General features: G+C 39.5%; 1 protein-coding gene across 3 annotated transcripts in view; it reads left to right on the top strand.

Moving 5' to 3' along the window:
• The window catches only part of LOC130921540 (ras-related protein Rap-1A-like), a 42983-nt gene that overhangs the window by 9568 nt on the left and 11445 nt on the right, over positions 1-21970 (top strand). For all 3 annotated transcript variants that reach the window (XM_057845570.1, XM_057845568.1, XM_057845569.1), the window contains exons 2-5: positions 5711-5799; positions 14360-14428; positions 14614-14670; positions 16113-16253. In XM_057845570.1, coding sequence (XP_057701553.1) covers positions 5743-5799; positions 14360-14428; positions 14614-14670; positions 16113-16253 — 324 coding nt within the window. In that variant the 5' untranslated portion in view covers positions 5711-5742. The remainder of the gene's footprint in view (positions 1-5710; positions 5800-14359; positions 14429-14613; positions 14671-16112; positions 16254-21970) is intronic.

Genomic DNA, 21970 nt, shown 5'->3' with positions numbered 1-21970 from the left:
CCAAAATGGAAAAACTACCAAGTATTTCTTTAAATTATATTTTAACTAATTTTGAGTACATTTCTTGATCAATTGCATAAAAAATATCTCATTCTACCTCTGGCCAAGATGCATCCACCTACTAACTTGGACAACTGTGCGATTCGTAGTCTCCATTTAAAGGCACATTCATTTGAATTATAGAATATTTCTAATAGTGCCACATTGGTTTGTGCCATCATTCAGTGTAAATCCAGCTTCAAACCTAATTGGGTTCTTGAATGACTGGAATTCAATAGCTACTTGTCACACTGCCTGCAAAAGATTGCTATGCCATTTCGTCCCCCTGGCACTGACAAGGAATTAGAAGAGTAGGCATGGGCTGGAATACAATGGCATGTTTGCACAGTCGTATTGATTTTTATAATATACATTGTTCAAGTCATACAAGCTGTTATAAATGTTCATACAGTACTTGAATTCTTATTGTTTAAGAATTTTTTATATACCGTATTTGTCGGACTATAAGTCGCAGTTTTTTAAGTGGTCCGCATGCGCGCATGCGTACTGGACGTAGACAAACGTGCTGGCCCTCAATGGCTTAGATACGCTTTTGCGTACCGATGGCTCACCACTGTATTTGCAGCGGACACGAGAAAATAACTTCTCAAAATGCCGAAGAGGCAGGCCACACTGAGTAATTACTTCCGTGTTCCCCCACCCCCGTCAAAAGACAGACGACAGAGACGTCACCGGAGCTACCGAAAAAAAGGACTTTTGCTGAAAAGTGGCTACAGGATGTACCATGGCTAGAAGCAAATGATGCTCGCACGGAAATGCGGTACAAAATGTCCCGTGAGAATCCCAATGTCGCCGATAAGAGCAGCGCATTTTATGATGGGTCAAAGAATTTCAGCCATCCAAACTTTGAAAAGCACGAAAAAACAGAGCGCATGTGGCAATTACGCAAAATATCGATGTCAAACAGGACCCCACTCGCCCTATGGACAAGTGGCGGAATAAAGGTAATGAACAGCGAAATGCACTGACAAACGTGTTTTTGCTCGCATTTTACAAAGGTAAACATGCACGTTCAATGAGGTCTTATGAGGAGGACATCCCACTTTTAAAAAGGCTTGGAGTTCATGTGGGAGCCGCATAATGCCCTTTATTTTGAATTGGTGCTTTTTATTTCTTTACATTTCACTTCAAAGTAATGGCAATTTTGTTGTGCCAGTTGATTTTAATATAGCATTAATTGTTAATATAATTAATTAAAGTTAATTGGCTCTAAGTGAAGCTTGTCATAAATTTATCGCATCGGGCGGGTCGGCTCTCAAGCTCAATGAGGACCAAGTCACATCTCCAGGTCCTCCTCTGAGAACCTGGGCAAAAAAATTATGTGCACCCCTGGTTATCAAGGTAAATCTGCTCAACTCACCGTGATACGTACTTAAGGCCATATCGCCCAGCCCTATCTCGTATAGGTTTTTAAAAAGTCAGTTTCAAATAAAACTTTCCATTAGCAGTATAAGCTGTTTTTTGTTTGTTTGTTTGTTTCTAGTCAGTGACCGCAAGTGACAACACCCTTCCCTGGTCAATTTACTAGTAAGTCATAAATATCACACAAATGAAAAACGGGCAGTTCAGCAGTTAACTGAGCTTGCCGCCTTGTGTTAAATGACCACGTAGTCTGAACTCCAAGCTAACAGGTCATTGCGCGCCGTTCATAACTTTATACGTACTGTTGTAAATCAAAGACCGGTTATATAGCTCAGGGGTAGAAAGACACCTGACACTCATGTCTACCACCCCCTTTTTTTGTTACTATTTTATGCAATGTCGTCACTCTTCTAAAAAGGATTCGGGGATGTTGTGTTCTGAAAGGGGAGTTTTGAGGCAACATCCCACACGGTGAAGCACTTGGAATGTCACTATCAATGCGCTGCACTGTGTTTAGTGTGTGGACAACTTTGTTGCGGTAGTGGATTAACGAGTATGAATTATTCACACCCTAGCCTTTATCCGACCGCATGGCCACTGCTTGCCATTGAAGTTAGCCGTGTGCAGTGTTTTGCACACCGCTTTACCAAATGAATCAAATGTGCCGGTTGCTTTTGATGTGTTGCCAAAAGGTTGATTATCAAACAGCCTTACTGTTTTCATTGGGGCCCCAATTATATCTGCTGCTTTGATTATTATCTCAGAACTCAGTATTCATTTCCAGTGGGATGTATGAAAGATAATAATCATGTTTACTCGACACGTTCATGCTCGGCCTGAGCATTTTCTGAAAAAGCACTCTTAAATAGGGCTGGAAAAAGGACTATTTTGATAGTCGACTAATCACTGATTGTTTTTGCTAAGCTTCATATTTTGGCTGCATATGAGGACCAGAATCAAAATGTGCTTGGAAAAGTTGGACTATGAATACTACCATATTTTTCGGACTAAACGTCGCACCTGAGTAGAAGTTGCACCAGCCAATGAAAAGGAAAAAAAAACATATTTAAGTCGCACCGATGTATAAGTCGCATTTTTTTGGGGAAATTTATTTGATACAATCCAGCACCGAGAACAGACATGTCATCTTGTAAGGCAATTCAAAATACAATAAAGAACAACAGCCTGAATAGGTGTACGGTATGCTAACATTTAAGGGTGTAACGGTACATGTATTTGTATTGAACCGTTTCGGTATGTGGTGCTCGGTTCGGAACGGAGGAGTACCGAATGAGTTTCTGACGTAACGTAACCCTTTTCGAGGCCGTGAGTCGATCGGGTTAGTTTCTTTGTGTAGATTATATTTACTCTGTCTTCGCTACTATAATGAGGACCAACACGTTAGGACAGTATAACCCAGAAACGTCAACGGCGCGACCACTTGGCCGCCGCGAGAGCTCAGTGAACGCGGGCTTTAAAGCCAGTCAGCCAATGCACACCAGTCGCAGTGCGGCTGCGTGTTACACGCGTCCCAGAAGCGGCTCAACACGACGCACGCGAAAAAAACGGCAGAGTTTATTATTTGACGCGAGTCGCGACCCCCCTGCGTCAATACTACTACCGGTAGCTAGGATCGAGCAGACCGGAAGTCACTCGTGTAAAGATACGGTGGATCCGGTCGATTTTCAAACTAATATGCAATCGTAACCCAGTTTTTGAGTCCATCAGATCTCTTGAGTGGTAGATCGGGGCACAGTTGACTTGTCTTTGTTGATTTACTTCTGTCTTCTCTGCTATAATAATAACCAACACGGCCCCGTGTTCAATACAAAACCCTCCTACCAAAACAACAAGTAGGAACTAATATTCACATAGGTTATACAACATAAAATATACCATATAAATGAATACTACATCACATTTGTAAAATATAAACACATAATAAAATAAATAATAGCCAATTTAAATAAAATAAATTGAAATGAGCTAAAACACCTGTAATTAAATAATGAGAATAGTACACAGATCCTGCTTACACAATTAAATTTATTAATTTCTGTGTGGCGCTTTACCTTGAGAAAATCCACCAATAAAGCTTTTGAAAACCGTTCATAAGAAGAAAAAAAAAAGATTCATTGAGGCATTTCATTTGTAAAATACATGTTCAAATCTTTCATTGGGATTGCTTTTCTCTTTAGCACAGGACTTTTTTTCTTCTTTCTTTCAGAAAGAAAGCTGACCAATACGCAGGGTCTGAAAGGCAAATTGTTGTTGGATTATCTTAAAATACCCGCTACTTTTTGAGCAGAATTCTAGCTTTGTATAGGCTGTTTCTATTCTTGAAAGCACAAAGGTGTGTAATAAACAACTAGCAAATTTATATTTTGCATTTTGTTTTCTTACTGAACCGAAAATGAACCGAACAGTGACCTCAAAACCGACGTACGTACCGAACCGAGATTTTTGTGTACCGTTACACCCCTACTAACATTATATGATGCTAGAAGTTAGATCGGGCCTAAAAAATCAAGCCCAACCCGACCGGCCCGCGGGTATTAAAGCCCGACACGGCCCGAGCCCGATCAATGAACTTGATTTGCTTGTCTGAGCCCGAAAAAAACTGAAATTTTATGTTTTATTTGTAGGCACGAGCCCGAAAAAAGACGAAATTTTATGTATTATTTGTGAGGGCTCAGGAGAAGGAGGAAATGCAGGGATGTACGTTTGTGACGATGTCTGTGTTTATATGCATAATGATAACAAAGCCTGTCTTTTGTAAAGAATTCTCCCATCTAAACAAGACTGTAAGATGGATATTCAGTAAACATTTATATCTTTTATATTTGCTTGTCTGTTTTACAGGTGGATAGTGGATTTGACAATTATTTTAATCTCCTCGAGTTGGTCGAAAAAAAAATTCAGGTTTTCTCAATGTCTAAATAGTCTACATATTTTTATTATCATTATAAATGCATTTACACAACAAAATAACGCTGGAAAAGTTTTATATTTCTCGTATGAGACCAAAGCGCCACATTCGTTTACATTCAGCGAAGCCGACACAGGTTTCCGTAAAGCATCTTCAACAATCAATTTGAATCTTTTCCATATCCCACTCCTACCTCAGTTGTTTGCTTTTAGATTCCCCCGTCTTTAGTTTGTTTTCACTCCTATAGCTGCTCCATATCAAAAAGGAAATAATAGGATGCTCGCGGAGGGCGCCAGGGCGCGAGAGGGGAAGATTGAAAAGAGAGCGGGGCCACTGCGTTCACGGGCGCAGGCATTCACGGTGCCTTCTGTTTTATCCAAAATATTTATTTTATTTAGCTTCCATTCATCGTTTTAGTATAAATATAAGAATATATATTTATTTTTAAAAAAGTTAGCGAGAGAGAAGTCGGCCCGACCCGACCGTAAATAATCACACATAAGTCGCCCCAGAGTATAAGACGCACCCTCTCCCAAACTGAAAAAAAACTGCGACATATAGTCCAAAAAATACGGTATGTCACTGTTTAACTATTCGCTAATAGTTTTATTTAATACACAGATAACACTGGGTAACACAATTTTTGCTTTATCTGACAGCTGTTTATAATGCATTTTTGGGTGCGGAATCCAAAACCGATCACAGCTGGCACCTCTCAGTCAAAAAGGTTTTGAAGTCTATTGCATCAATGACACTGAAACCTAAAATGACACCAAAGTAGCTGTCATTTTTTCAGGGTCATAAAACTGTGAAATGGAAATACAGTAAACTAACTTCCCCCAGTTCCTTGTCAACCTCAACGCGGCGGTCTCTTTGGAGTGACCCACTTGGCTAACCCAGCTGAATCTGCGCCATAATGCCCTCAAAGCCATATTCCAGAGATTGCACAATTTCTTCCTCATTATGACTCGCTCTTCCCCTACCGGCAGCTGCTTTCTATCATTTGCTAGAAAAAGAACACACTGATATTTCGCAGCACCTTTAAAGAGGTAATTGAGCAAAAAGAAAAAGACTGAGTGCGCAGCAGTGCTTGAAAGCAAGCCGATTGTGTCATTGTGAGGAATACAAGCAGGATCCATGAATCACTAGTGCTGCACAGCTGGCTTGTGTTAAACAGAGGTCACATATTCTTCACCTCCTCCTCCCTGAAGGATCTGCACTTATGGGTGTTCCCTCCATTGTTGTGTTGGAACCTCCAGGAATGAGTAGAATCCTGGAACAACTGGGAAATTCCTACTTGGATTATTAATTTTTGTATGGAAATCTTCATTTCTCTTGTCTTTTTGTGCTTCTTTCTAGACTGTTTGGCTGTCTGCTGAAGTGATCCCGCCATGCGTGAATACAAGCTAGTGGTGTTAGGCTCTGGAGGTGTGGGCAAGTCCGCTCTGGTAAGTTTTCCCTCTTAAATTCCTCCCCGTAGCTCTCCGGACATCTATGGCATCTCCGCAACAAATTTTTACTTTTAAGAACCCTGTAAAGTGAATATAGATTTGTTTCTGAATGATTTACGGGCGATATATTGTGCGGTCGTACAGAAGGAAGCATGAAACTTGGAACTTGGGCTGAGTGATTATGTGATTTTGATTAGTGCTGTCAAAATGAATCAATTACCCCTTAATTGATCATGGCATTACTCTTTTGCAATGTTTTTTCGTCAACGATGACTATAACAAATATTTCGTTGACGAACAATTTTTTTCATGACGATGACGAGAACATAACGAGAAGAATGGCAAGTTTTCGTCTGATGTGATGACAACGAGACGAAAATGCATTATGCGTTAAAATATGTTCACAATGTGTGAGAGCGTGACATTTTCATAATGTACAGTGGGGCATATAAGTATTTAGTCAACCACTAGTTGTGCAAGTTCTCCTACTTGAAAATATTAGAGAGGCCTGTAATTGTCAACATGAGTAAACCTCAACCATGAGAGACAGAATGTGGAAAAAAAAACAGAAAATCACATTGTTTGATTTTTAAAGAATTAATTTGCAAATCATGGTGGAAAAAAAGTATTTGGTCAATACCAAAAGTTCATCTCAATACTTTGTTATGTACCCTTTGTTGGCAATAACGGAAGCCAAACGTTTTCTGTAACTCTTCACAAGCTTTTCACACACCGTTGCTGGTATTTTGGCCCATTCCTCCATGCAGATCTCCTCTAGAGCAGTAATGTTTTGGGGCTGTCGTTTGGCAACACGGACTTTCCACTCCCCCCACAGATTTTCTATGGGGTTGAGATCTGGAGACTGGCTAGGCCACACCAGGACCTTGAAATGCTTCTTACGAAGCCACTTCTTTGTTGCCCTGGCTGTGTGTTTGGGATCATTGTCATGCTGAAAGACCCAGCCACGTCTCATCTTCAATCCCCTTGTTGATGGAAGGAGATTTTCACTCAAAATCTCTCGATACATGGCCCCATTCATTCTTTCCTTTACACAGATCAGTCGTCCTGTTACGTTTGCAGAAAAACAGCCCCAAAGCATGATGTTTTCACCCCCATACTTCACAGTGGGTATGGTGTCCTTCGGATGCAATTCAGTATTCTTTCTCCTCCAAACATGAGAACCTGTGTTTCTACCAAAAAGTTCTATTTTGGTTTCATCTGACCATAACACATTCTTCCAGTCCTCTTCTGGACCATCCAAATGCTCTCTAGCTAACCACAGACAGGCCTGGACGTGTACTGGCTTCAGCAGGGGGGCACGTCTGGCAGTGCAGGATTTGAATCCCTGGCGGCGCATTGTGTTACTGATAGTAGCCGTTGTTACTGTGGTCACAGCTCTCTGTAGGTCATTCAGGTCCCCCCCCACAACCACAACCACACAACCCCCGTGTGGTTCTGGGATTTTGCTCACCGTTCTTGTTATCATTTTGACGCCACGGGGTGAGGTCTTGCATGGAGCCCCAGATTGAGGGAGATTATCAGTGGCCTTATGTCTTCCATTTTCTAATAATTGCTCCCACAGTTGATTTCTTTACACCACGCGTTTTACCTATTGCAGATTCAGTCTTCCCAACCTGGTGCAGGTCTACAATTTTGTTTCTGGTGTCCTTTGACAGCTCTTTGGTCTTGGCCATAGTGGAGTTTGGAGTGTGACTGACTGAGTTGTGGACAGGTGTCTTTTATACCGATAATGAGTTAAAACAGGTGCCATTAATACAGGTAACGAGTAGAGCCTCGTTAGAAGAAGTTAGACCTCTTTGACAGCCAGAAATCTTGCTTGTTTGTAGGTGACCAAATACTTATTTTCGACTCTAATTTGGAAATAAATTCTTTAAAAATCAAACAATGTGATTGTTTTTTTTCCCTACATTCTGTCTCTTATGGTTGAGGTTTACCCATGTTGAAAATTACAGGCCTCTCTAATATTTTCAAGTAGGAGAACTTGCACAATTGGTGGTTGACTAAATACTTATACGTGGAGTACATCAACTTTCATCGTACCGGTGTTTAGGTCGTGTCACTCATGTGAGAGGTGCTGCGCCTCTCTCTCACCCTCCTCATAGGAGTTTAGGATGCGTTTCAAGCTAGGCTGCGCTCCATTTTGCTCATTTGGAAACACATGGTAAGATTTGTTTTCTTATCTGAGTGATCACACAATGTAACTCGACCCTCTTGTAACTCTTTTCCTGCTGAGTGTGTATTATCATCACAAATTTGGCCTTGTCCTTGTAGACACGACAATATATGTTCATCTATGTTCATTCGACATTGTTGGAAACCATGATTTTTGGACTGAAACTTTGGAATTTTAAACATGAAAACATTTTGAGTAACTGTCAACTAAAACTAGCCGAAAATTGTTGGCGATTACATTGACTAAAACTAAACTAAGACGAACACATTTTGAAATGACTAAAATATTAAGACTAATAAGCAGTGACGTGCGGTGAGGTTCATGGTTGGTGAGGCACTGACTCCTTTAGTGTCAGATTTCCAAATATATAAACCAAAAACGGTAGCTTATTCAATTGGCTACTGGTTATTTCATATCTCATCAGCATTCTTCACAAAACACGCACACACGGTACATATTATCGATACGTAAAAGTAAGAAAATAACATGCATTTGCTCTACAACCTCAATGTGTTGGCCGTCGCAATTCTATAATTCATGCAACATAAATGAGAGTAAAGAGTGGTGTACAAAACCACAGAATTCAATTTTGACCTTTAGTGAAATATTCAGTTGTTTTTAAAACTTGTAATTCTGATACTGTAATCAATTGATTACAGATTGCTAAACAAAAAGTGTGAAAAGTAAAAGAATATTTTATTTAAGGCCAAAATTTAGTTTTTAAATATATTTTTCTTAGTCTAAGCTCTTTTTTTTTTTTTTTATTTTATTTTTTTTTATTTTTTATTTTTTTTTAATAAGATTGAAATGAAAACTGTTTGTGGTCTTGCGCCTGTCCTTCACCACAAAAACCACCGTTACTTTGGAAGGGCATAGGTTTGGTCTCAACATTCGTAGGGACAATATAACAGCATATAACCTGCATGTAGGTACACTTTTTGCTGGGGACGGTACATTAATAAGACCAAACAGATTGGATGAAGGGGGCAAAGGGCCACATTTCTCATGTATATGAACCTAATTAATTAATAGGCAAAATGATCAATGCAAAATAAATCCTTATCTATTGATAATAACTTTTACGTCCATTGGTTCAGATGATACACCGTTCGATTCAAACCTTTGTTTTCAAAAAATACTAAAGAAACATTTTGAAAACTTACTGAATAAATGTGTTTTTTATTAGCAAACATAAACATAATGAAAATAATTCACTTAATAATGGTAGGGTCAATTCTATGCTTACAACATATGGAACTATTGAAAGATCTAAATTCTCTATATAACTGAACATTATATAATCCAAAAAAGGTAAGGTTGCTTAAAAGTTGGTGGGGACAATTTTAGCATCCTGAAAAGTTGGTAGTGTTATGTCCCTACCGTCCCTATGCAAACCTGCGCCCTTTTTGTAAAAGTCCTCCTTATTTTCCTTTACTTTAAAAAATCCCTCCGCCGCAATGGGAAGGATTGCCTAATTAGATCGTTCTGTGTTCTATTTGACAAGCCAGAAAACACAGTGGATGTGTCCAAATGTCTAGCTAACCTTTCATCTTTCTCAGCAAAACCATGTAATCGTTCTACATATATGCCACGTTTAGAAGAGCTTATACACTCATCGTTACCACGAAATGTTAACTCCTGTTTAGCTAGGATGCAGGTTGCATTAATGAGGTCTTTCAAACTCTTTTTCGGTTTTCCTTTACTTTAGCATTGTGGATGCTACCGTTGAGCTTCCGCTGTTCGTCAAACCCAAATCGATCCTTGAGCTTCCAAAAGTTTTTAAAGCAATCAGGCTTTGAATGTGAGTGGTCGAGCTCTCATGTTTGCTGAGGCTTCGTGGTAGTTTTTTAATGTCACAATATCTCGTGTTAGTCCAGACATTGGCACAAGTTGAGAAGAAAAGGCAGGGAAAGCAGAAAAGGCGATTTTTCGAAGGACAGCCACATAGCCAGTCTTTTCGGGTGTACCAGTCCGTTTGAAAAGCGCGAGTTATCTTCTGTCCCGTAGTTTGAAGCAAACCTTTTCGCTCCGGTGTTGTGTTAATCGCGTCCACTTTTGACGGAAAGTCCAGTTTCACGTACGCCCCCTTTCAGTGCGGCAGATTACTATCTGCCGCAACCTGTGCCTTTTCACTGCGGTTTTATTTCCCATCAGCAAAACTGAATATGTCGCTAACAAACATTAAACTTTAAGGGTTAAAGACATTAGCCAGACTGTGGAAAATCAGGTCAAATAAATGTATCTGGAAACATTATAATGGCGACATGCAGATGTACTTCAACCAGCACGCTCCAATTCCATGTATCAACCCGGTTTATGGATTGCGCATTCAGAGGTGAGGCTTAACTCGTTGCTGCCGCACCTCTCGTTTCATTTATTTATTTGAACAGGAAATAGGCAAATTCAGCGATTTTTGACTATAAAAATGTTTGAAATGAGTCATACATAAAGAGCAATGGACAAATATTAATATAAATTTGATGCTATAATTATTGTTTTGTCATGATGACAGGTGAGGCTCTGCCTCCCCTTCCTCCCCTGACCGCACGTCACTGCTAATAAGTATATTCGTCCAAAAGACTAAGACAAAAATTAGAAGGGCTGCCAATGACAACACAGCTCTATCACTATTTTGATAATGGATTTGTTTAGAGCTGTCCCGACTAGTCGACATAGTCGACGTCATCGATGACGTAAATCCGTCGACGAGCACAACATCCCGTCGACGGTTAATGAAGGGTTAAAAAAATATATGCGCGGAAAGTTCAGAATGTCGGATGCTCTGTATGCAAGCGGGGAAAGCGGCACAAAGCCAAAAAAGCGCACCAGAGTGTCCAAAACATTATTTCAAAGAAATAAAGGAGGGTACACTCTTGTGTCCTGTCTCTTCACTGCCAAGCTTGGCTGCACGTCGGCCGTGAATAAACACCTCAAGCGCCGTCACCGTTTGTAAAAAAAAATTTTTTGCATTTTTTGTACACCAGAGGGTGCTGTCGCTTTACTAAATAATAATGTTTCATTGACAATGGGCCTATAAGTGCTATTAGTATTGCTAACTGAAAGGTTTATTTCATGTTATTGTTTATTTTATGGTATAGAAAATTATATAACGTTAAAAGGTCATAAATATATACAGTATATACAGCGATTGCACTCAAGGAAGAGATTGTCAATAATAAGGTAATAAATTAAGGTAAAGGCAATTCATATAGGCAATTCATTGATATATAAATAAGGTTTAAAAGGAAAAAGGTGAAAAGTTTTCGTTAATTTCTAATTGTGTTGTTTTATTTGTGTGCACCGTAGCTCTTACAGTGTGATTACATCAAGGATGGAATAAAAGTTGTAAACCATCAGTTTAAGAGACCATCTTTTCAATCGGGATGCTACACTAGTTAATTCTATCAGCATTTGAAGTCATTGTTTATTTGTGATTTATTATTGTTATTTACGTGTTTATTTGTACTTTAGTAAATAATTTAGGTGATCCAATATGTTTTTTGTGAATTGATAAGCGTCAACAAAAATTTCATTGCTAAATTAGTAAACAAAAACAAAAAAAATTTTTTTTTTAAATTATTAGATTAGTCGACTAATCGTAAAAATAGTCGGCTGACTAATCGGGAGAAAATTAGTCGTTTGGGACAGCCCTAGATTTGTTGTTCGGAGCCAGTTTATATCTTGAAATTGTCCATAGCGTCCTATTACAGCCTCTAAATGCTTTTTTTGTAGTCCTTCATAGAAGTAGACTTATAGTTTTTGTGATTACCATAGTTTTTGGACTGTAAGCCTCTATTTTTCCTCCTCTTTGAACCAGTGTTGTTTTTGGCAGCACTATAGTGTACCTTACTAAGTAGTCACCTCTCATCAACAAAGACTACAAACAATACAATTGACTTAATTTACTGACCTCTTAAGGAGGCACACTGGATTTAACGACACGAGAGACGATCTAATTTTTGACACTTCGGAATACGGTATTATTGATTCAGCAGCAGTTGCAGCGGTGAACTCTCTCTTTCTTACTCTAATCACGGGCGCATGCAGCCTCACATTACACACAAACAAGGACCCAAACAGGACTGCTCATAGCTGCCGGCAAAAATCGATTGTGTAATTAGTTGGCAACCGACTCATTGTTGCAATCATACTTCAAGCTAATATACAGTGATATTAAAACTACCTGTTAAAAAAACAACATAAAAACGTTCAATCAAATCAGATTATATGAAATAAAAATCATGAGCATTTTTTTGGCCATATCGGCCCATCCTAATTTGAAATGTTGCTAAACCAGAAGGTGCCTCAGTGTTTATTCGAGCAGTAGCCCTTTGAATAAATACCAATATACACTCCCTCTCATGCAGTATTGCTTAATTTTATTAGGTATTAGGCAGCACGTCACATGAGTGACACGACCACGACCAAACACTGGTAAATGCGTGCTAACTACACAAAATATCACACATTGTGAATTTGACGGAAACTATGGGAAATTTTCGTCTCGCTCTTGTGTCGTCAGACGACAACTGCCATCCATCTAGTTATGTTTTGGTTTCCCAAGACACGTTTGCAGCACGTCATCGCCATGAAAAAATAGCTCCTTGACGAAATATTTTCGTTGTCGGACGAAAACAATACTGCAACCAGCAAATCATTCTAATGTGTTTTAAATGTGAATCAAATCTCTGTTTGATTAACTGAGAGACTGATCGATTTAATGATGGACTCAATTAATACAGGGTATCCGCGGGGTCTCAAAAATTCTAAATCCAATAATTTGAATTTTAAGGCCTTAAAATGTCTAAAATTCTCCTAAAATCTCATCAAATGTCTCAAACACTACAGTGGAAGGTCTTAAAATTCTACTGACCTTTTATTTAGAACATGCATAAACTTCAGTCTTGATTTTAGATGTTTTGATTTTTGGGGATGGTCCAACGCAACTACAAAGCGGAACTACCTGTGCTGCCCTGCCAGACTTTATCAAACACCGCCAGCGCTTGCTGTGCATGTGCAGTTTTGTGTTGACAGTTTAGTTAACATAGCGGAGAAAACTTTAAACAGAACTGAATTACAGTACGGGGCTTGCATCCATGGTTAAGTGGCCAACGGCCATTGGCTGTAGAGTTTTGCAGATCAAGATTCACAACAGAGAAATTCCTGGTGTTTTCAGTTAGCTTAAGTATTTGGTATTGCAATTTATGTGAAAGAGTTGTGAATAAATTCCTATACTTTGCATGTAATTCTAGGTCTTCAATTTTCCTTCGTCTTTTATGCTTTTTTTCCAGCATTTATGTGAAATGGATCTTAAATTGTATTCATTATGGTCCTAAAGTCTTAAATAAAATCTTATATTTGCAACCTGCAGAGAACCTGTAATATTCAGTAGTGCGCGTCCTAATCATGATTAGTAATCAAGAAAAATTTAAGGATCAATTTTAGTGATCAGTCGCTTAAATGTGGCAGAAATGATAACAGCCAATAAGATTCATTATTTTTAAGTTGTTTAATTTATACTTCATATATTCAGAAAAAGGTGAATTGCTCTCTCGTTTTCGAAGTTTTCAAAGATTTATTAAAAGTACCATAAATTTAAAAAAAAATCGTGATATGTAAAATCGGATAGGGCTGGTCAAAACAATTTTTTCCCATAACTAGTCTATATTTTAAGTTTTCCATAAGGATTCTATAGGTCTATCAGTGAAAATAGGATATAAAACAATAATTGAGATTGGACGGCATTTGAGCAGTTTGAACTGTTTTTTTAGGAATTGTAATTTTCTTAACAAATCAAACATCAACAGATAACATTTTATAGATTTTTTTCGATTGTTGACAGTTCATTTTGTAGGTTAATTTGTCACAACTCTGCTACCGCGACAACACTACAAAAAATTTCCTCATGAGTTTTATCTTTTTAGTTCACAAAGACTTTGGACTTGATTATTTTTTTATTACTACTCCGGCCTTGTCATTGGAAATGATGCACCTGTTTTTAAATTACACTGCACGAATTCCATTGTGTCGATTCAATCATACAACCTGACACTTTAATGGGGCCAAACGAGTAACAGATTGCAAAGTCGCCACAAGGCTGTCCTGAAACCTCAATGCTGTACCAAGCTAACTTCAACCAGGTGTTGTTTATCCCTTAAGACTGCTGTTTAGAAGTGAAATTGTTGGATTCATTTTAATCTTCCGCTCTTCCATTGTATCACGCCTCTGTTACGGTGCTGATCTAACACTGGGATGCCGAATACAGGCCGGGAAATCCCCTTCTTTGGCAGATGATGCAAAAGGAGCTCGCAGTGGTCTTTAAATGGCCAATGATTGATCCCACATTGTCTTCTTTTTCTACAGACAGTTCAGTTCGTCCAGGGAATCTTTGTGGAAAAATATGACCCGACAATAGAAGACTCGTACAGAAAGGTGAGTCTCCCGTTTCTTGACGTCACGTTGTTTTGCTCTCCAGTGTGTAGCCGCGCCCTTCGAAGTTGCAAACGTTGTCGTTCCTGGAAATTATGACCTGTTGTGAAACGCCGATTGCAATGAGACTGCAATTGCTGCTTGTTGTTCTGCATGTTTGATAAACCATCTGCCTTTTTTCCTTGCAGCAAGTGGAGGTAGATGGGCAGCAATGTATGCTTGAAATTCTCGACACAGCCGGCACAGTAAGTCATTATGCGGTCAGAATTTAACCATTTAGTTTGTTTGAAAAAGGATCTAGAATGGCATCAAACTTTAGCCAAAAGATATTATTCATGGTCATCTTTGCTGTCATTTGTCATGTCACTTCTTATCGGCATATTAGGGTTTTTGAACGTGTTTACATGTCTTTAACTGAGTAACTTTCTCATGAAAGCTATGCATTACGATAATGAGACATTTACCATAGATGCCTTAAAATGGCACAATGCAATTATGACTCAGTAATTTTTTCTCAACAGTTTGAGCTCCTGAATATTTACAGTAAAATATCTAATTGATTAATGTGTAAAACATGTAATATTACACAGTATGGTAATGATCACCTATGGTGGCAAAGTAGGCATATATAAAACCAAACTTAACTATTAAACAATATCAAAAAAAGGCCAAACAATCTTAACTTGTAGCCAGCCGTCTTTTGTCTATCTTGCCTTCTTTGGTTCAGTATGGGGCAGAATAGCTTTATTTAAAAAAAAAATAAATAAAAAAAAAAAAAATAACGAAAGCTGCAAGTTTGGACACTAGATTTTCCCTCAATATTTTTTATACGAAGCAAGAAATAATTATAGTTTATCATATTCTGCTAAATATAGTCTTAAACAAATTTATGTTTTTATGAAATAGAATAAGATGCTCAATTGAGGTGAAAACGTCAAAGCTTTTCGTGGACGCGTTAAAGCAATTTATTACTCTTAAATCAGTTAAAACAACATACAAAATATTATTTTGGTAACAAATGATGGACTGGGCCACATAAGACATAACCATCTTTCAACTAAAAATGAATTATTTCATGGGTTTCATGACTATATCCCTAAAATCTTCTGAGTTAGCTTCATGAGAATCGCCCATTAGCTGCATGCAAATCAAGCCAGCAATGATCTTTTTTGTGTGATCGATTTGAACAGCTTGCGTATGAATAGGTTAAAAGAAACAATTCTTCTGCGGTCCTCTGACGGATCCCATCTGCACTTGTAAAAAAGCCATAAGTAATACCACGCAATTCTCACTTGATCCCAGATGAGAAATAATCACAGCTTTGGCCTGACTCCTTTTTAATTCCCGCCGTCCTCAGCTTTTGGCGTGATAACTGGTTAATGTTTATCTCCAAAGCGCCACTTTGCTTAAGCGACATCTCCCAACAGGAACAGTCTGAGCCGTCCAGCTCTTCTTAATCCCAGCCTCTGTACCGTTAGCACAATTTTTTTTACTTTGGCGCAGATTGAGCAACACGCAGTATGAGTTCAGGCTCTCTTTGTAGTTCTAATAATACACCCACGCCGCACGTAGCGTTGAGAAACTTTACACATCCTCTCAAGATGGATCTTCATCTTGAAGTCAGCGACACACGGTGACCACTTGTCGTTTCACGAGATTCATGGGTTGTTGTTCTTTACGGTTTTAGGAGCAGTTCACAGCAATGAGGGACTTGTACATGAAGAACGGCCAGGGCTTTGCCTTGGTTTACTCCATCACGGCACAGTCCACTTTTAACGACCTCCAGGACCTGAGGGAACAGATTCTACGAGTAAAGGACACAGAGGATGTAAGTTTCGGCTTCTCGTGGCATTTTGGCTTGTTTTGATTGGTGCTTAAAAGCTGCGCGCTGCACCGAGCTGATTATAGTCCCCCGAGCGCTTCCGGGTTCTCAGCCGCCTACATTGTTTTGTTTCTATGGAGACCATTCAACGCTGAAACCCGGGCATCTTATGCAGGGCAATTACAAATTCGTATTAGTTCAACACAATGGAGGCCGTGGTGCGCCAGTCCTACTTGTGTGTCGAAAACAATGACGGAACACACAGTGCAATTTGTACACTGTGCATATCATTGTGCGGTTTATGTGTCGAGGTTGGGACTGCTGCATTTGTGGACACTCCCCTTCCCTTGTAGCAGATTGGTTTGATCCCAGTAAAAACAATGGCTTTCCCTCAGCTATCCTGATTAATTGTTGTCGTCAGAATTAGATTAGCATCTCATTAGCTGTTAAATGTCTAGCCTCTGTCACACAGACTAGCATTTTCAGTGGGCGACGAGTATTTGCGTATTTTCGCAGTTTGCAGTCAGGCCTGTTTTCTATCCACGGTAGTTTGCAAGGTCCTTTTAGAGTAAAGGCTCCATCGCCTGCTGGTGTTCTGGCGCAATCAAGGATGTCCTTTTTTGGATCTCCTTACCGAGGGATGAATGTAACCCCGCTTTTTCCTTCCTCTACCTCCTCGTAACCACATTTTGCGGTTTAAAAGTTTCTGTCTTTTCTCGCGACCCAAGCTTAAATTCAGTGCCGGTTTCTATGTTTTCCCCATTATTTTTCCCTCCCCCTGCTCAATGTGGTCTGGCACTCTGTGTGAATGATTAGGCCGCGCAGCAGTTATGTGCAAGAGAAGCAGAGTTCATTGAAGTTACTCCACTGCGAGGTTGTGTGTTTTATTAGAGACTTTAGAGAGCGCAAGTTGGCCTCAAGCTATCGCGAGTGCCACGATTTAAGGTGAGGAAACTGTTGACTGCTTTTCAGTGAGTACCTGGAATACTGCGTTTTGGAAAAAAAGCCAGTGACGGAACTGAAATCTAACAGGTCGAGTCAAGATTTAATCTCAATGAACTTAATCTTAGCCCGGTTCTACATAAGTATTTTAAAAATGTAATCATTTATATTTTCGGAAACAATGCTATTAATCAACAAACATAAATCCTTTTGCCTTTTTTAACTTTACAGTTTACTGTGACCTATATTAAGCCTGTCGCAATATGCAATAATTCCATTTATCGCACGGTAAATGAAAATGAAGGCGGTAACTTTCCCGCTGCAATTAATCGCCTCGCGTGCACATGTGTGCGCGCGTTCGGCAGACGTGCTGTTAAAAGTTCGGCTTCCTTGTTACCAACAACGCAAAATGCATCTTCGTTCCGGGTTCGGTGCGGGTTCAGCAAAAAATAGCGCGGGAGCCAATCCGTTCCCATTATATCCTATTGTTCAACGTATACCGGCCGCTTCAGTTTTTCCGGATTGACGGTTTAGGCTATTTTATATTTTTGCCTGAGATGCATCCGTCAAAATGGGCGGAGCCGGGCCTGGAGTCAACAGCCCAGTTGCTTACTCACGGTTTAACCAGCGAACATGGACGAAGAACGCTCCATCATGGAGTTGGAAAGTCAGTGATTTACGACGCAGCAGATCATCATTATAAGGACAAAATTAAAAAGGAAGCTGTATGGTGTCCTATTATGTGTGTTTTTCTGGTAATTATATCAAACACACGACTGGCTGACAACTTTGTTTTTTATTAACACACGGCGATAACAACACTTTCTCAACCTGTGGCTCTCTCACTGCCGCCTCACATGAACAAACAACATCACCGTTGCATGCGCTTCAGGGTGCCTCGGAAAACATCCAGTCAAAATATTACACATGGAAGGCCGTAGCAGAAGCTATGAGGGGAAAAGTTTTCATTTGCCTAAATACTTGTTCTTAAGTGCAATTTTATTTTTTTCCTTGAAAAACACATTTTATTTATTCTGTTTCTGTATTATATTCATATTGTTGTCTTTTACTTAAGAGGTATGGTCTAATGTTGTGATTTCTTAAAAAGTTTTTTGAACTTAAGAGTAAACATTTATTGCATTTTAAATGGGTGTACTTGATCTATTAATATATACTATATTACGGCTGCAGCTATCGATTATTTTAGTAGTTGATTAATCGATGAACAAGTTAGTTCGAATAATCGAGTAATCGGATAAGGAACATGAAAAATTAAAATACCTGAGCTGAGCCTCAAACGGTATTAAAAAAAAAAAAAAAAAAAAGGGATCCATGTACAACAAAAGAACAATTGGCTAATTTACATAGCAAAAGTCCGCTAGCTTAAATGCTATAAAATGCTAACTTTTTAAAATTTTTTATTTTTATAATGCCCTTAAATGGTTCAGACACACATTCCCACAAAAAAAAAAAAAACGGCTAAATATGAATGCATAAAAATCATTACCTCAAACAAAAACTTAGCTCACGTTGGTCTTAACAGGGAGCAGTTGGATTCAGCCATGTGAAATGAGGCAGACCAGAGGGCAGTGTATCCATCCTAATCAATAAAACTAAATGCAAACATTTTCAAAATAAACCATTACAATGCCACTTTAATAAACGAATACTTGAAGCAATAAAATTTAATTCGAATATTTTTTTCTAATCGAATACTTGAGTTAATCGATTAATTGTTGCAGCACTATACTGTATTCTCACTGTGTTATTGCAAATTGGTTAAAAAAAAAAAATGCGGGGGGGGGGCGCAATAATATCGCATATCGCAATAATTTCTGAGATAAATTATCGCACACTAAAATTTGTTATCGCGACAGGCCTAACCTATATAGGTGTAAAACTCATCTTTGTCATGAGCCACATTGTTGTCATGATTTCCTTTGGCAGGCCATTATTCCTGCCATTCAGGGCTGCCACAATTATTAGACTAATCGACAACTAATGGATTATAAAATTATTCGAAAACTATTTTGATAGTCAATGAATCGCTGAGAAATTGTTGACCCAAAAATTTTTTTCAGATTGTCTGCTAATGTGAATGTGCATCCGAACTCTAGTTCGGACCAATAACCGAACTCTGGTCCGCTGGAAAATCGTGGGTCTCTTGTCTGCTTTAAGTGCACCCTGCTATGCTTGTAAATGCAACCGGTGCACTTTGTTACTTTATGGGCATCATCACAGCGTGGAGCTCTAGGCTATGACGGTACTCGCAGGACATCTTGGAAAGCGGAAGTACAGCTCGGACACGATTCAAAATCAACAACGCCAAGATGATTAGCCATGGTCAAATGTCATTGTGCGGCGCTAAGCAGTTGCATTTGATACACAGAATTGGGTTCTTATGTGGCATTCTGTTTTGCATGTTGTTGCTGAACGTACCGTGTGAGTGTGACTGGCTGAGATAGGCAGAGCCTCTCGGTGCGAACGTTTAGTGAGTCTCGCTGTCCTAGAAGTGGCGACAATTTGACAGTTAAAAAAAGTCACGAGAGTGAGCGATTGCACGCCTGCATGACTTGTGGTCCCTTTTGTGGTTTAATTTTCCCCTATGCATTTTGTATATACTCCAGTTCATTCGGCATATAGTTGGGAGGGAGCAACCCCGCCGCTGGCCAAGCAGCGACTTGCTATGCTGTGCTACATTACGTTTTTTTTTTTGTTTGTTTGTTTTTTTTAAATTCAAATTTACATGCATACAAACTTCTGCTTCATAAAAGTCAATTGACAAAAAACTGACACGTACAGATGCAGGGTTATATTGTCATTGCAAAATAAAAGACCGTAATAAAAAAAAACAAACATCTAATATACAGTTGAACATTTAATAATAACGCTATGGCACATTACGCGCAGTGCTCCACGCTCCCTGCCCTCCCAGGAGGGCAGTGATGTGCTAGCCTGGAACTCCAGACTCACCGCTGTTCCAGCTATACAGTCTGGTGACTATTCCCCGGATCAAATTCCCAGGGCGGAGCAAGCCACAGCAAACAGACAGCAGAGTGGACCAATATGGGATGGGTGGACGTGACGTTGGTAAAGCGACAAGAAACTAGCACGAGCATGTAAACATACGAGGAGTGCGGAGAACGGAGAAATGTATTCAACACGGCTAGCGCGATACAGACTGTTGGTTTTAGCCACTCAATGTGTTTTTGGTCATTTAAAACTGATTTTACTGCAGATAGGAACATGTTCGCCATCTGTGTTGTTGTGGAAACGACTTCCGACGCGCAAGAGTGACGTTGCTCGTTAAGAACACGTCACGCGAATAAACAAATCTGATTGCACGGACGATTTCGTTCGGGCTCAAGAGGCAAATAAGGAGCTGGGTCGCAGACTCTATAGCTGGAACAGCGGTGAGTCAGGAATTACAGGCTGGTGACATATGACCCGTGGAGGCAGGTGAGGCACAGATTTATGTTTATAAATCTGACTGTGATGAAGTCGGTGCCTCAAAAGACCTGAACCTCACCGCACATCACTGCAGGAGGGGGGTATTTCCTCTTCTATTTGTCCAATCAATGAGTGCACCTTTCGTCCATGTGATGCTATTTGGAAAGTTCGGTTGGCGCAGTGTGAATGCTGAACTTTGTCAACTCATTTGCAAGTGTTGCTGCAAGGTAGCTCTCCAATCGGACCCCGGTCCTCTTGGTCTAGTGTGAAAGCGCCCTTAATCGGCAATATTCTTAGTTTAATTCATTTTATTAACATTATTCATTTTATGACCACCAAGAGGGCTCAGGTTATCACATTGGCTAGATCACTTTGGATGACCAAATTTAGTTTATTTATGCAAAACAAAATATTTAGATGTAGTTTGTTTGCAACCTTATTATGTGATGTACAACTGATTTACAAAAAAAACCCCCAAAAAACTAAAAATTTTTACTCAATACATTTCCGAAGTATTGGATTGTAACACGGTACTGGCAGATCCTCAAAATCAGGTGAATCGGAATTTGTGATTGGGACATCCCTACTTAGTCACACCTCATAAATCGTGACAACTGAAATGTTATATCTAAACTATTCAGTCCTAAATTGTTCTTTTCTTTTCCCCTTTCAGCATAATTAAAAGTGTTTGTGGTCTCTGTGTGGCAAATTTTGACCTACTGCAGTTGGTTCTGGAAAGTTTTACCCTTGATAAACAGGGTGTTTCCCTGTTTATGAGCTGTGGTTTGGCTTTTGTGGCCACTTTGTCAGCTCGGGTGTCAGTTCACGGTACGTGGAAGCCACCTACCCTGGATGGCTTTGGCATTTGTTTATCTTCGCCATTCACAGAAACGCACAGCCAACAAATTTGCTTGCCATGTTGCTTGCCAAATTTTCGAACACCTTTAAGACATCGTGAACATTCCTTGTTCATCGCCGCAGCTGTTTTCCTTTTCTACGCACCATTTAGGGCCGAGCTGGCAATATGCACAGACACCCTTAATATCGCTACGCTCAATTACAAGTTTTCAATGGGCTTTCTTGTAAAAAGGAGGGTTGTTTTGTTTGGAGCATATTGTCCCACTCCAGAAGCGTACCGGAATCCTACCGCGCTCAATTAGTAGACTTTTAATGGGTCCACTTTGAGCACAGCGGGCCAAATTTCGTCTGAAAAAGAAAAATCATAACAAAGCTTGTCATGTGCGACTAATAGTGAACGAGTAGGCAAATGTGCATTCACTTCCCGAGTTTCCTTCCAACACTTATGCAAGACTGGTCTGGCGGTGCATTTA

The sequence above is a fragment of the Corythoichthys intestinalis genome, chromosome 9, assembly GCF_030265065.1.
Source record: "Corythoichthys intestinalis isolate RoL2023-P3 chromosome 9, ASM3026506v1, whole genome shotgun sequence".
NCBI lineage: Eukaryota > Metazoa > Chordata > Actinopteri > Syngnathiformes > Syngnathidae > Corythoichthys > Corythoichthys intestinalis.
The sequence above is the reverse complement of the archived record's forward strand: the minus strand, read 5'-3'. Positions and strand labels throughout refer to the sequence as shown.